General features: G+C 37.0%; 1 protein-coding gene and 1 long non-coding RNA gene across 3 annotated transcripts; one reads left to right on the top strand and one right to left on the bottom strand.

Moving 5' to 3' along the window:
* Positions 1–184: 184 nt before the first annotated feature.
* LOC111734161 lies at positions 185–2,950 on the top strand. 2 transcript variants are annotated; one of them, XR_002778341.1, is made up of 3 exons: positions 185–601; positions 2,036–2,443; positions 2,779–2,950. It is a non-coding gene; the product is annotated as an uncharacterized LOC111734161 (long non-coding RNA). The 2 variants fall into 2 exon arrangements; XR_002778340.1 differs by lacking the exon at positions 2,779–2,950 and having other exon boundaries at positions 2,036–2,564.
* A 311-nt stretch (positions 2,951–3,261) lies between these two features.
* SMCO1 (single-pass membrane protein with coiled-coil domains 1) lies at positions 3,262–6,819 on the bottom strand. The gene is made up of 3 exons (XM_011385920.1): positions 6,773–6,819; positions 4,147–4,296; positions 3,262–3,706 (listed from the first exon to the last, which is right to left on the bottom strand). The coding sequence occupies exons 1-3, from the start codon at positions 6,817–6,819 to the stop codon at positions 3,262–3,264; spliced, it is 642 nt and encodes a 213-aa protein (XP_011384222.1).
* Between the last annotated feature and the right edge of the window lie 5,569 nt (positions 6,820–12,388).

The following is a 12,388-nucleotide window of genomic DNA, read 5'->3' as shown; positions in this document are numbered from 1 at the left end:
ACACACGCACTACTGACGTCACAATTACCCGCCAAAATGGCCCCGCCCTCCCAGAGAACCGCCCAAGGCAGAGACCAATAACACTCGGCAGGGCGGGACTTCCGGGGCCTGTGCGCACCGCCGGTTCCGTCCCTCTGCGCAGGGGAGGGTCCCGCTCCGGTCTTGCAGCTCCTCCTGATTGAGCTTGGGTGGAGTCCGAACTTCCCTTGTGCTTTCTGCTCTGCTGAGGCTGCGGAAACCTTGGAATATCGCGAGATTTGGTCTCTGGGCTGAAAAGGGAAACCTCTAAATAAACTTTAAAAAAAGAACAGTAATTTAAAAAATGTCTTTCCTCGGTACTTCCCAGACTACTTTTCTGTTTTTCTTAATTTATAATCTAACCTTTTAGATCACTATCCAGAGTTCTTAATCTAGCGTCTCCAGAGGCTAATCTCTGAGAAAGGTTGTGGTCAGAAAATCTGCAAACTGGTACAATTTATAAAGGCACTTACACTTCCTTCTATAGCCGAGCTCCTTAAGTCTGGGCCTAGAGACAGGTTGCTTTAGGATTGCCTTCCCTCCTAAGGGCTTTGGAAACAAACTGCAGGTCTTCATCCTGAAGGTCAGTCATATAAATCACTTATAATATAGTACTGGTTATTAAATTTCAAACTAGAACAATCAAAATTACAAGGAGGCCAAAAAAGAAAGTAGTTTAACATTTTATACATTTTGAAATAAGCTTTTCCATTTAGAATTAAGTTCTTGACCAACAACTGATCCTACTGAATTGAGTTATATGAAAAAAATATATTTGCCTAGGAAAATGGAATATTAAATACTGATCCTTAGTACTTGAGAACCAGGTCTTCGTGGACCAAAAAAAAAAAAAGGTTCTATGGAAAGTAACCTCACCAGTTTACCTGATCATAAATTCCTAACTGTCAGGTCATGGTCATACCCCAGGCATAACTTTTTAGTAAAGGTGTATCTTTGCCTTAGGCAAGCAATATCCATTGTCTCTGTGTATCTAGGTTCACACCTTAGAAATAAGCCATAACCAGTCCCAAGACAGCACAGAATCTTGTTAACTATCCTGTAATCCAATCCTGACCTTGCTTTCTCCCACCTTCATATAATCTTTAATTTCCCTCCTTAATTTCAAATGCATAAAAGAAGCTAAAAAAACTGTTATTCTCCAGAGCATTTGCGATCTTGCTCTCTGGCATTATGTCATCAGTTTGGCTCAAATAAACGCTTACAAAAAGCCTCTACAGTTTTGGACATTCTTATGTTGACACCTCACAAAGGTATTTGCCAGGGGCTGGTGGCGTTATTGTTTAATGGATATAGAGTTTCAGTTTTATAAGTTCTAGAGATGGATGGTGGTGATGGTTGCACAACATTATAAATGCATTTAATACCGCTAAACTGTTCACTTGAAAATGGTCAAGATGGTAAATTTTATGTATATTTAACCAAAATAAACAAAAACAAAAAAAAAAAAATGGAGAGGAAAAAAAGAACCAGGCCTGAGTCTTTTGAGGAAAAGAAAAGAAAATCAGTTTGCATGAAAATAGTTCTTTTGGATTTGTTACAGTCATTCAGTTTGGGAAGATGAGTTGGTTTCCACATGGAGCCAAAACAAGAAGGTGTAGGTCCTTGGTAGAAAGCTTTGCTTTTTTTTAACGTGGGTTCAGAAACCTTTGGTTGCCATCCAGTTGTTCATAGTATCAATCCCTTAGCCCAGAATTTCAGCTCCCTACTATGATCCTAACTTGTTTTTCCTATGGAATTTTCCATTATTCTTTGAAACATTCAACTTTGATCTATTTGCTGTCATCTTGTGTTTTCGGGTCACTGCTTTCTCAGCTCATCTTTAAAGAGCTGGTTTGTGGCTTTGCCTACTTCAAGGATCAACTAGGTGCACTTCTTCAGGAAGTATTTCTCCATCACACAGTGATACTCCTCCTCTGAACTCATCCATATATCTCCTAGTGATAGTGGTTTTTATTGTAGTCTTATTTAACTCTTGCATTTTTATTTCTATTTTTAGGTACTCATGTCTTCTATAATGGATACATTTTATATGCTTCTTCATTGGACTTGTTTACTTTCTGGACCCAACATCCCTTGGTCTGCCCAGGGCTCACCTGCATTCCTGGAATCTTTGGCCCCTCCTGCCACTTTTGGACTCCTGTGAAACATTGCAGACTCTGACTTTCCAATGGCTTCTAGGAGGGCTTAGATGATGCATCCTTGGAGTATGGGGTGTCACTCCCCACAGAGCAAACTTTGGCCAGTTGAAAACAGTGGATCGAGTGAGCATGACAGAGAAATTCTCTTTCCTTCATGATTTCTCCAAACAGTGTATCTGGAGAAGGACCAGACTGAGTGAATATAATGTATCTGCCAAGCAACCTGCCATGTCTCTCACGGCTCATTTTGAAGAGGGGCTAGCAAGGTAACGTACTACCTAGTATTACTTCTTAGCCTTTTCTACCTAACATCTTTCTAGAGTTTTACCTCGTTCTGGCTGTCCTGAATTTGTAACTCCCAAATAAAGCATCAGCACTTAACCTTTTCCTGATGAACAGTGCCTACATTTTTTAATGTTTCTGTTATTTACAGCACCTAGCACATGGCATTTGGTGTTTAATAAATATCATAAATATATGGTCAATTCGTGCAAATTCCCTTTCTGGTATGAATAACTGTGGTACTATATATAGAGAAAATGTACATCAACATACAATATATATATTAGGTAATTTTTATTATTGTTTTGTCTTTTAATAGATAATACATTCATGTGGTTCAAAATTCAAAATGTACAAGATGGATTAACAGCAAAAGACTTCCTCCTATCTTTCATTCTCTGTTTTTTCCTCTAAGACAATAAATGTTACTGTTTTTTAATGTATCTCTCCAGAAGAAGTTTATAAAATTTATGGATATATTAGCTTATATATGTGTGTGTGTGTGTGTGTGTGTGTGTTTGTTTTGCCCTTTTTTCCATTTAAACAATATACATTGAAAATAAATATTTTAAAACAACACATCTTGTTGATAACTCCACATCATTATTCAATAAAACAAAGAGCTTCATTCTCTTATATGGCTACACAGAAAGTATTTATCATATTAATTTATCATAATTTCTCTAACATTTCCCTCACTTTCGCTATAAAATAAGCCCATAACAAAATTGTATATACATATTTTTTCCCATTTGTAAGATAAATTACTAAAAATGGAATCACCAGGTCATAGGGTAATAGATTAGTTTTTGACTAATGGTATCAACTCTTTTAGGCATGACTTTTGCTCTTCAGGGGCTGTCACTGCTTTCCCCTTCTCAATGACCTGAACAGCTTTTAGTAAACCGTCCTGTAGAGCCTGGTTCTTTACCATGTTGGTAATCATGAAAGTGACATCCCTGATGTACATCTGCCTCACTCTAGCATTGTAGTGTTCTGCCTTGTAACCATGTGCAATAAAGAAGGTACAAAGTGCTGTGATATCTCCTTCTTGCAGCCCACACTCCTCCAGGACAGACTCCCACACAACCCTAATGCGTTTGTTCTTAACTTTTCGTCTAAGGACAGAGGCTAAGGTGGGAAGACCTCTCACCAAGTCTGGCAACTTCTCAAGTACATGAGTGTGCAAGCAGATGAGTACTTCAATAACGTAGCTGTATAAAATATTCAATTCCACTGAAGTGAACCTACAAAAAATGGGGAGAACTTCTTAAGCAGTAGAACACACTATGTTCAAATATAAAATGAATTCTATTAGGATAACTCAAAGAAGGACAAACCAGTTGTTGTATTTTAGAAAATACTTACTTTAGAAATAAGACCTGTGCTAAAGTGGATACCTTAGTTCTCCGACCACTCATACAACAATTTTCTCAGTGGCAGAAGAGTTATATTATCCATCTTTGTGTCAGTAAGACTTTAGCAAGCAAGAGATTGTGATGCGTTCTACAGTGCCTGGCATATAAACAGGTGCTCAAAATAATCTTTTTTGAATGAATGAACTAAAGAATATGTGATTTCTTCACAATCCATTGTTGGAACCATATTAAGAAATTCAGTTTTAGAATGACCATTGCAAGCACTCAGAATGCCACAGAATTCTACTGATTTCTCATTGGATACTCACTTGAGTGCCAGGACTGCTGTCCACAGCTCATCTTGGGCTGCCTGGCTTGCTAATGTTTTGCTATGATGTTCAAATTTCTGTGTCAAATTATTCTTGGTGAAGTCCAGTTCTTTAAACTGTGCTTCTAAAAATTGGAGTTTGTGATCTACTCTATAGGATAAAAGAATAAAGAGTTAGTTTAGGTCTGGGGACATAATTAAGGTTTTGCCTTAAGGTAAGACTATAATATGTTGTTCAAAACAAGTACCAAATTTGGGGAACTATTTAAATTTAAGATTATGAACAGATGTTCCCATTCGCCATTCTCTCTAGCCATCATCCTAGCTCTTCCATTCCCTATATTGCCAAACTTTTGAATTGTCTAATTACTTGAATTATTTGCCATGTCTTGTCTACATATGGTATTTATGCTTTAAAAAGTATTTTATACAAGCATTACTTTGAGTCTCACAACCACCATAAGAAGTGAAGCAGTCAATTTTACTATTTACTATTTACTATTTACAGATAAAGAAATTGATTCTCAAAAAATTGAGACCTATTGTCATATAGCTAGCTAGTGCTAAAACCAACATTTAATAAGGTGGCTTTCTCTACCTTATCTTTCTTTCAAGGATAAGCTCAAATTCCACTGCCTGCTTGAATCCCCCAGCCTTTCAACCTGGAGATCTCCATCTCCTCCCTGCTTACTTCATTCTCACAGGGACTGCCTCTACCACCTGTCACCCCCACCTCCTGCTTTATTTTTAGAGTTAGCTTTTCATGAACAAAATTGTAAGCTCTTGGAGGGAGGGGACTCAGAGACTTTCTTGGACATCTATATACTTGTCCACCAACAACTAGCAGAGGCCTTACACAGAAGTTACAAAATGTCTTGTATGATTGAAATCTGTTATGTGAATGAGATGCTGAGCAATGTAACCCAAGGGGATCTGAGTAGCTCTGAACAGCCCTAATCAACAGAGGGCGCTGTGGCACCAGAATTATGTCTAACTGAACCACAGAGAACTATAACACCATAACTCACTTGCCTCAAGCCACCCACATTGTCTTTTATGAAGAAAATGGTACACTAACACACAGACCTCTTTCCTGAGTTTCAATTGTCCCCAGTGACCTGAATACTGTTGTGGTTGCCTAGATTCTATCCTTGAACTTTCTCCCAAGGCTAATTCAGCTTTCAGGTACCACCTACCTCTCTCCTAAGCTCTAGACCTGTTATCTGCAACTCAATTTTATACATCTCCACGTGGATGGATGTCAAACTCAACTGTCCTAAATTTAACCTACTAACTCCCTTCCCCCGCCCCCCACCCCATTCCCATCTTCTGAAATTACTACAGTGGAATTTTCTCACTTCTTTGGATTTTATTTACATATTGATAAGGCTCAGTAGGAAATGTGCCTTTTGTGGGAGTGTAAACCTGAATGACCTAATATACCAGCAATCTCTGCCTACACACCAAAACAATGTTATCTGGTATACTGTGTATATTAAATTTCAGACTTTTAAGACTATATTGCTTGAAAGTTGTCTCTAGCTTGAACTGTAGAGAGGAACTCTAGCTTGTCAATCAGTATAAAGGTTTACGGTTGCAGCAGTTCTTCAGAGTCCTCTCACCAAAAGGCATTCCCAGACCATTCCAAATAAATCCTGAACAACATGACTGCGAATCTAAGTCTGTTTTCTACAATTCCTCAGATCAGTTAATGACATCGCCATCTACTCAATTGCTTGAATTAGAAATCTCAGATTAATTCTTACTTTTTTCCTTCCTCCCCATTAATGTCCCTAATTTATCTCCTTGTCTCTATCTCTACAAAACCAGTTAAGCACTATCTTTCACCTGGACCTAGGATTATAGTAGCCTACTTTCAATTTCTGCCACCTCCAATCCATCTTCCAGTAATACACTCCTGAAACGTAAAACTGATCATGTAACCGCATGGATTATATACCTTTTATGCCACCTGGACTTGCCCAGTGATATATAGTTAGAGCCAACTGGGATCTCCTCCCATCTTCTGCCACTCCTCTCATAGCCTAGTCATGAATCACGTGAGCCACTGAGCTGCTGACTTAATACAGTACGCGATTCCAAGCTTCTATGGCTTAGGTATACTGTTTCCTCAGTCGAGCGTTTCCTCCCATATTTTTCTTTCTCATAAACTCCTACTCGCTCTTTAAGATCCAGCTTAAATGTCCCGCTATGAAGAGTTCCTTTTCCTAATGTCGAAGGCAAAATTAATTCTCTCTTCATGTTCTCATAGGCCTTTAGGAACATCATAAGGTCAATTATATTAAATCGTAAGTATTTTTGAATACTTATGTTATCCCTACAGACTTTTAGCTCCTTGAGGGCAGAAACCATATTTTACTTATTTTTGTATACCTACTATATAGCACATGCATTAATTGAATACAATTATAGCACCTGGGAGTAAAATTTTCTTTATTAACTTACAAAATTATTTTAACCTGGAAGACTCAAACCACTTTAACATAGATAGACTCCTAATGGGCATAGCTGTAGTTCTTTGCCTATTTTTACTCCTCATTTTTCTCTTACCCATCTTCCCAGAAAAGCAGACCTATGCTTGCTCCCTCCCTGTAGCCCTTAGCAACCTTTTTATGGCCTCCTTCAAGGATATCAGGGTGGTTTCGTTGTTCATCTTCTCAAGGCAGAACGAAAGTAAACAAAACAAGCAAATCAAAAACCCAATGGAGATTCAAATTCAGGGTTTTCTGCTGTCTTCCACTCAGCAACAGGCAGCACTAGCATGAGTATTTGATCTAAATTCTGCCTGAAAGGTCACTCAGTACAAGAAGCTTTTAATAGCTTGTACATCCAAATATAGTTTCAAAGAACTGATCATGTGAAGTAAGGTGTCCTGGAATGCACTATAATATTTGCCTTTGAAAAATAAGCCATAGTATATCAACATAGCACAACTAGATGTAATTGGTTCTATGTATATTCTGGTAAATGTATACTATACATATGGATATACAAATGTATACATATACTAAGATTAAATTGATAGAAATATTGCTCTCAAATTTTAACAGCTTAATCATTCAATTATAACCTAAATTAAGTTTAAAGAGAGCTTTTATGATGTATTATATCAATGCTAAAAATCTAACCATCCTTAGAAACTAATAAATATTTATTGATAAATTCTAGTATTAGATTAGGCGTTGGAAATAAAAACAGACATAAAATAAGATTCCTGAATTTAAGGGATTTAAATTCTAATTGGGGAAATAAGACATTACTTAAAAAAGAAAATATATATAAAATGTTGTGTGCTAAATAGGTACAGATCATAAAAATCATAGAAGATGAGAGAATAGGTCATAAGTCTTGAGTAATTGAGAAACATTCACATTGAATGTAGATTTGGGCTTTGTTCTAAAAATAAAAAATGTAGGTCTTTGATTATCAGAGAAGAAAGAGAAAGGTTTTACAAACTGGAAAAATTGTGTGAGCAAAATTACGGAAGTGGCAAGTTACATAATGTGGTCAGGGAACAATAAGTATAGTTTAAACATAAGATTCATGTGAGAAAAAAATTTAAATTGATAAGAGCCAAGTTATGACCTTATTTATTTGTTGAATAATATATTCACTTATTCGATATTACTGGACACCATAAACATCAGTTGAATGGATAAAACCTATGTACGATCGGTACTATTCCAGGTACTGAGAATACAATGGTGAGTAAGACAAAATCTTTGCCCTAAGGAATATACTAATAAGGAGACAGAAAACAAGGATTATAAAAGAATGGATGGTGCCAGGTAGCCTGATAATAAATTTGAACATACGTGAGCTGTTGGTTCTGTAAAGTTGATCTAGCAGTGGTATTTAGGGTAAATCTAAGTGGGAATGAAACCAGAGGCAGACAAGTCCCTCAGAAGACTGCTATCACAGTCAAATGTGCAGTGATGAGGGAGTAAATTACAATGTTGGTCCTTGGAGTGGAAAGACAAAGGGACAGATATGAGAGACATTATGATTCCCCCAAGGACTCCTGAGGGTTGGAGTAGGTAAACCTCACATAAATCTTCAGAAAATTTTGGCTGCCCAACAAAATTCCTTGAGGGAATCTAGTCCTTCCTTGCCTCAGTGGGAAAAGCCTTGTCTTGTGTTCTACCAGGTAGCCATCCTCCCTACTCTCCTACCAACCCCTTGCTACTTTTATCTCATTAACAGAATCCAAATTTTGTTCAAGTATTGGGAGGCTATGTGCTTCAGGGGAGGCTGGGCCCCACCGCAGTCAAAGGGGAGACACGATCTTGATTCGATTAAGCCAATCGTATTAATTTCATTATTGTTGTCATTATCATTGGTTTAGGAATGGGCAAGTGGCAGAATTCTGGCTTACATAAAAAGTCTATTATGAAGTTTCAGAGAAAAGTTTTTCTTTTTTAATTGTGATAAAATGTGTATAACATAAAATTTACCATTTTGGTAGAGGGTGGGTGAAATGAGTGAAAGCAAGAGAAAACCATTTTGTGCCAAAAGGTACAAACTTTCAGTTATGAAATAAATAAGCCCTGGGGATGTAATGAACAGCATGGAGACTATAATTAATAACATCGTATTGTATATTTGAAGGTTGCTAAGAGAGTAGGTCTTAAAAGTTCTCATCGCAAGAAAAAAAATTTGTAACTCTGTGGTGATGGATGTTAACCAGACTTCTTGCGGTGATCATTTCTCAATACATACCTTTATCGAATCAAGGGATATGTTCCCAGACTGCCAATGGATGCCTGAAACTGCAGATAGTAGCAAACTCTATATACACTGTTTTTTCCTATACATACATACCTATGAAAAAGTTTAATTTAGAAATTAGGCATACTTAGAGATTAATAACAATAGCTAGTAATAAAATAGAAGAATTATGATAATATATTGTAATAAAAGTTATATTAATGTGTTTTCTTTCTCAACATATCTTACTCTACTGTTCTCACCCTTCTTGTGATGATGTAAGATAAAATGCCTACTGATGAGATGAAGTGAGGTGTATGATGTAGGCATTGTGATGTAGCGTTAAGATAATATAAGGCTTGCTTGAACACAAGCATTGTGATAATATGACAGTGGATCTGAAACTGAGATGTCTTCTAAGTGAAGAAGGGGCATGGATCTGTTGGACAAAGGGATGACTCATACATAGCAGGGGCAGGATGCAGTGGGTCAGCGCAAGACAGCTCCAGATTTCATCAAACTACTGAGAACAGTGAGCAATTTAAAATTTATTATTTATTTCTGGAATTTTCCATTTAATATTTTGGGACCACAGTTGATTGAGGATAAGTGAAACTGCAGAAAGTGAAACCTCATAGAACGAAACCATGGGTAAAGGGGAACTACTATACTATTATGTTAATTACATCTCAATTTAAAATTTTTTCTTCTTTTGATCATTTTTAAGAGTACAGTTCCGTGGCATTAAGTATATTTACACTGCTGTCCAACCATCACCACCATCCATCTCCAGAACTTTTTCATATTCTCCAACTGAAACTCTGCACCCATTAAATATCACCCCCACATTCTCCTCTCTCCTTAGCCCCTAAAATCACCATTCTACTTTTGTTTCTGAATTTGACTACTCTAGATACTTGTATAAGCGGCATTCTACAATGTTTTGTCTTTTTGTTACTGGGAGAATAGCTTTTCTGATGATAGGAAGAAACACACAGGAGAAAATGGTCTCTCATCATCCCTCAATAATGTTGGTCTTCAAATGATGCATGTAAACTGCAGCAGCCATCCTGTTATGACCACAAGGGGAACCAGCCTCCCAAAGCAAACCAGCAGAGCAGAAAGATGAAAAGAACCTATCACAATGAAAAGTTCCTCTAAAATTTCACGATGGAAGTTCCTCAAAAAATTAAAAATAGAACTACCATATGATCCAGGAAATACATATATATGTGTGTGTATATATATATATCCAGATAAATATAAATATAAAAATATATCTCCAGATATATATATATATATATCCAAAGAAAATGAAAACAGAATATCAAAGACATATCTGCACTCCCATGTTCATTGCAGCATTAATCACAATAGCCAAGCTATGGAAACAGCTTAAGTGTCCGAGAAAGAAGGAAATCCTACTGTTTGCCACGACATGGATGGACCTTGAGGGCGTTATGCTAGGTGAAATAAGCAAGACAAAGACAAATACTTCATGGTATCACTTACATCTGGAATCTAAATAAAAAGTCAAACTCATAGAAAAAGATAGAAAAGTGGTTGCCACAGGCTGGGGAATAGGAAAATAGGTTGGTAAAAGGGTAAAGAAAAAAAGAAGGAAAGAAACTGTCACTGAATTAACGTCTCCTAGAACTGTTCCATTGTTAGCGTGTTTATTGTGAGGAATAACAACTTTGCTTTTTTGATTAAGCATTTTATAGTTGGGGCTTTTGTCCTTAAGGAGACTTTATTGATCAGGTTCTTTGCTGAGGTTTCTTCTGAAGCCCTTCATTTCTCTGGAGCTAACATTAGTTTTCTTGTGGGTAGCTTTGTGGCCAGAATTTTGACAGAGAAATAAAACAGAGAAGGAAGGAAAGAATGGTAGAGACTCTGATGTAATCTAGTAGCTCACTCAGAATAAACTACTGTGGGACCAGCCCTCAACCCCTGGAAGAACGTTTGGAACAGGGCAAAGAGCAAAGAGTTCTGCTCCAGGATCAGAGCTTGACAATTCCACCTACCAGTACCGTTTCTTGTAGAATGCTGCCTGCCTCTCCAGATATAATACTTGTTCTCTTCCCCCTGATTTAAATGACTGCCTCTTGTCTGTGTAGACCTAACTAGTACCTGCTGATCTTTCCATCCTTGATTGCCTCCCCGGTATTTGGCCTTTTGATTGCCCAATCTTTTGTAATGTTCCGATGTCTTCTGCCAGGCTCATCTTCTTCCTAATCCTCCCTGCTGTATTGCTTTCCAAACTTTTTTTTATATTAATGAACCTTATTTTTCAGAGCAATTTTAGGTTCACAGCCAAATAAGCAGAAAGTACAAGAGTTCCTATTTATCCTTGCCCTCACTCATATACACCTCCTCCACTGTTAGTTTCCTGCACCAGAGGGGGATATTTGTTACAACTGATAAACCAACAGTGATACATCATCGTCACCCAAAGTCTATAGTTAACATTAAGGATTACTCACTTGGTGGTGTCCATTCTATGAGTTTTGATGAATGTATAGGAACATGTACCTACTATTGTAGTATCATACCAAATAGTTTCACTGTCCTTAAAACTCTCTATGCTCTGTCCTTCTTCCCTCAAACTTCTGGCTACCACTGATCTTTTTACTGTCTCCATAATTTTGCCTTTTCTAGAATGTCATGTAGTTGAAATCATATAGTACGTATGTAGCCTTTTTAGATCAGTTTCTTTCACTCATTAATATGTATTTAAATTTCCTCCATGTCTATACATGGCTTGATAGCTCATTTCTTTTTAGTGCTGAATAATATTCCATTCTCTGGATATACTAGTTTATTTATCTATTTACCTACTGAAAAACTATTGGGTGCATCCAAGTTTGGGCAATTATGAATAAAACTGCTATAAACATCTGTGTGCAGGTTTTCATGTGTACATAACTTTTCAACTTATTTAGGTAAATACTAAGGAGCTCAATTGCTGGATTATATGGTAAGAATATGTCTAGTTTTGTAAGAACTACCTGTCTTCCAAAATGGATGTACCATTTTGCATTTCCACCAGCAATGAATGAGAGTTCCTTTTGCACTGCATCTTTGTCAGCATTTAGTGTTGTCTGTGTTTTGGATTTTGGCTATTCTACTAGATGTGTCGTGGTATCTCACTGTTGTTTTAATTGCAATTCCCTACTAACATATGACGTGGAGCATCTTTTCATACACTTACTTGCCATCATCTTTGGTGAAGTGTCTATTCAGATGTTTTGCCTAATTTTAAACCGGTTGTTTATTTTCTTACTGTTGAGTTTTAAGAGTTCTTTCTATATTTTGGATAACAGTCTTTAATCAGATCTTTTTCAAAGATTTGCTCCCATAAACTTTTCTATAACAAAGCTGTGGCTTAGATTCCTGCCTGCTTTCTGTTGCAGGTTATAGATCTTTGAAAAAATGTTGTGTTCAGGGGCTAACCAGTGGTGCCAAGAATTAAATAGTACTTTTCACTGCTAAAACAAGCGTTTAAAAATAAACAT

This window comes from Pteropus vampyrus, unplaced genomic scaffold (assembly GCF_000151845.1).
Source record: "Pteropus vampyrus isolate Shadow unplaced genomic scaffold, Pvam_2.0 Scaffold826, whole genome shotgun sequence".
Taxonomy (NCBI): Eukaryota; Metazoa; Chordata; class Mammalia; order Chiroptera; family Pteropodidae; genus Pteropus; species Pteropus vampyrus.
This window is presented reverse-complemented; position numbering and strand designations above follow the sequence as displayed.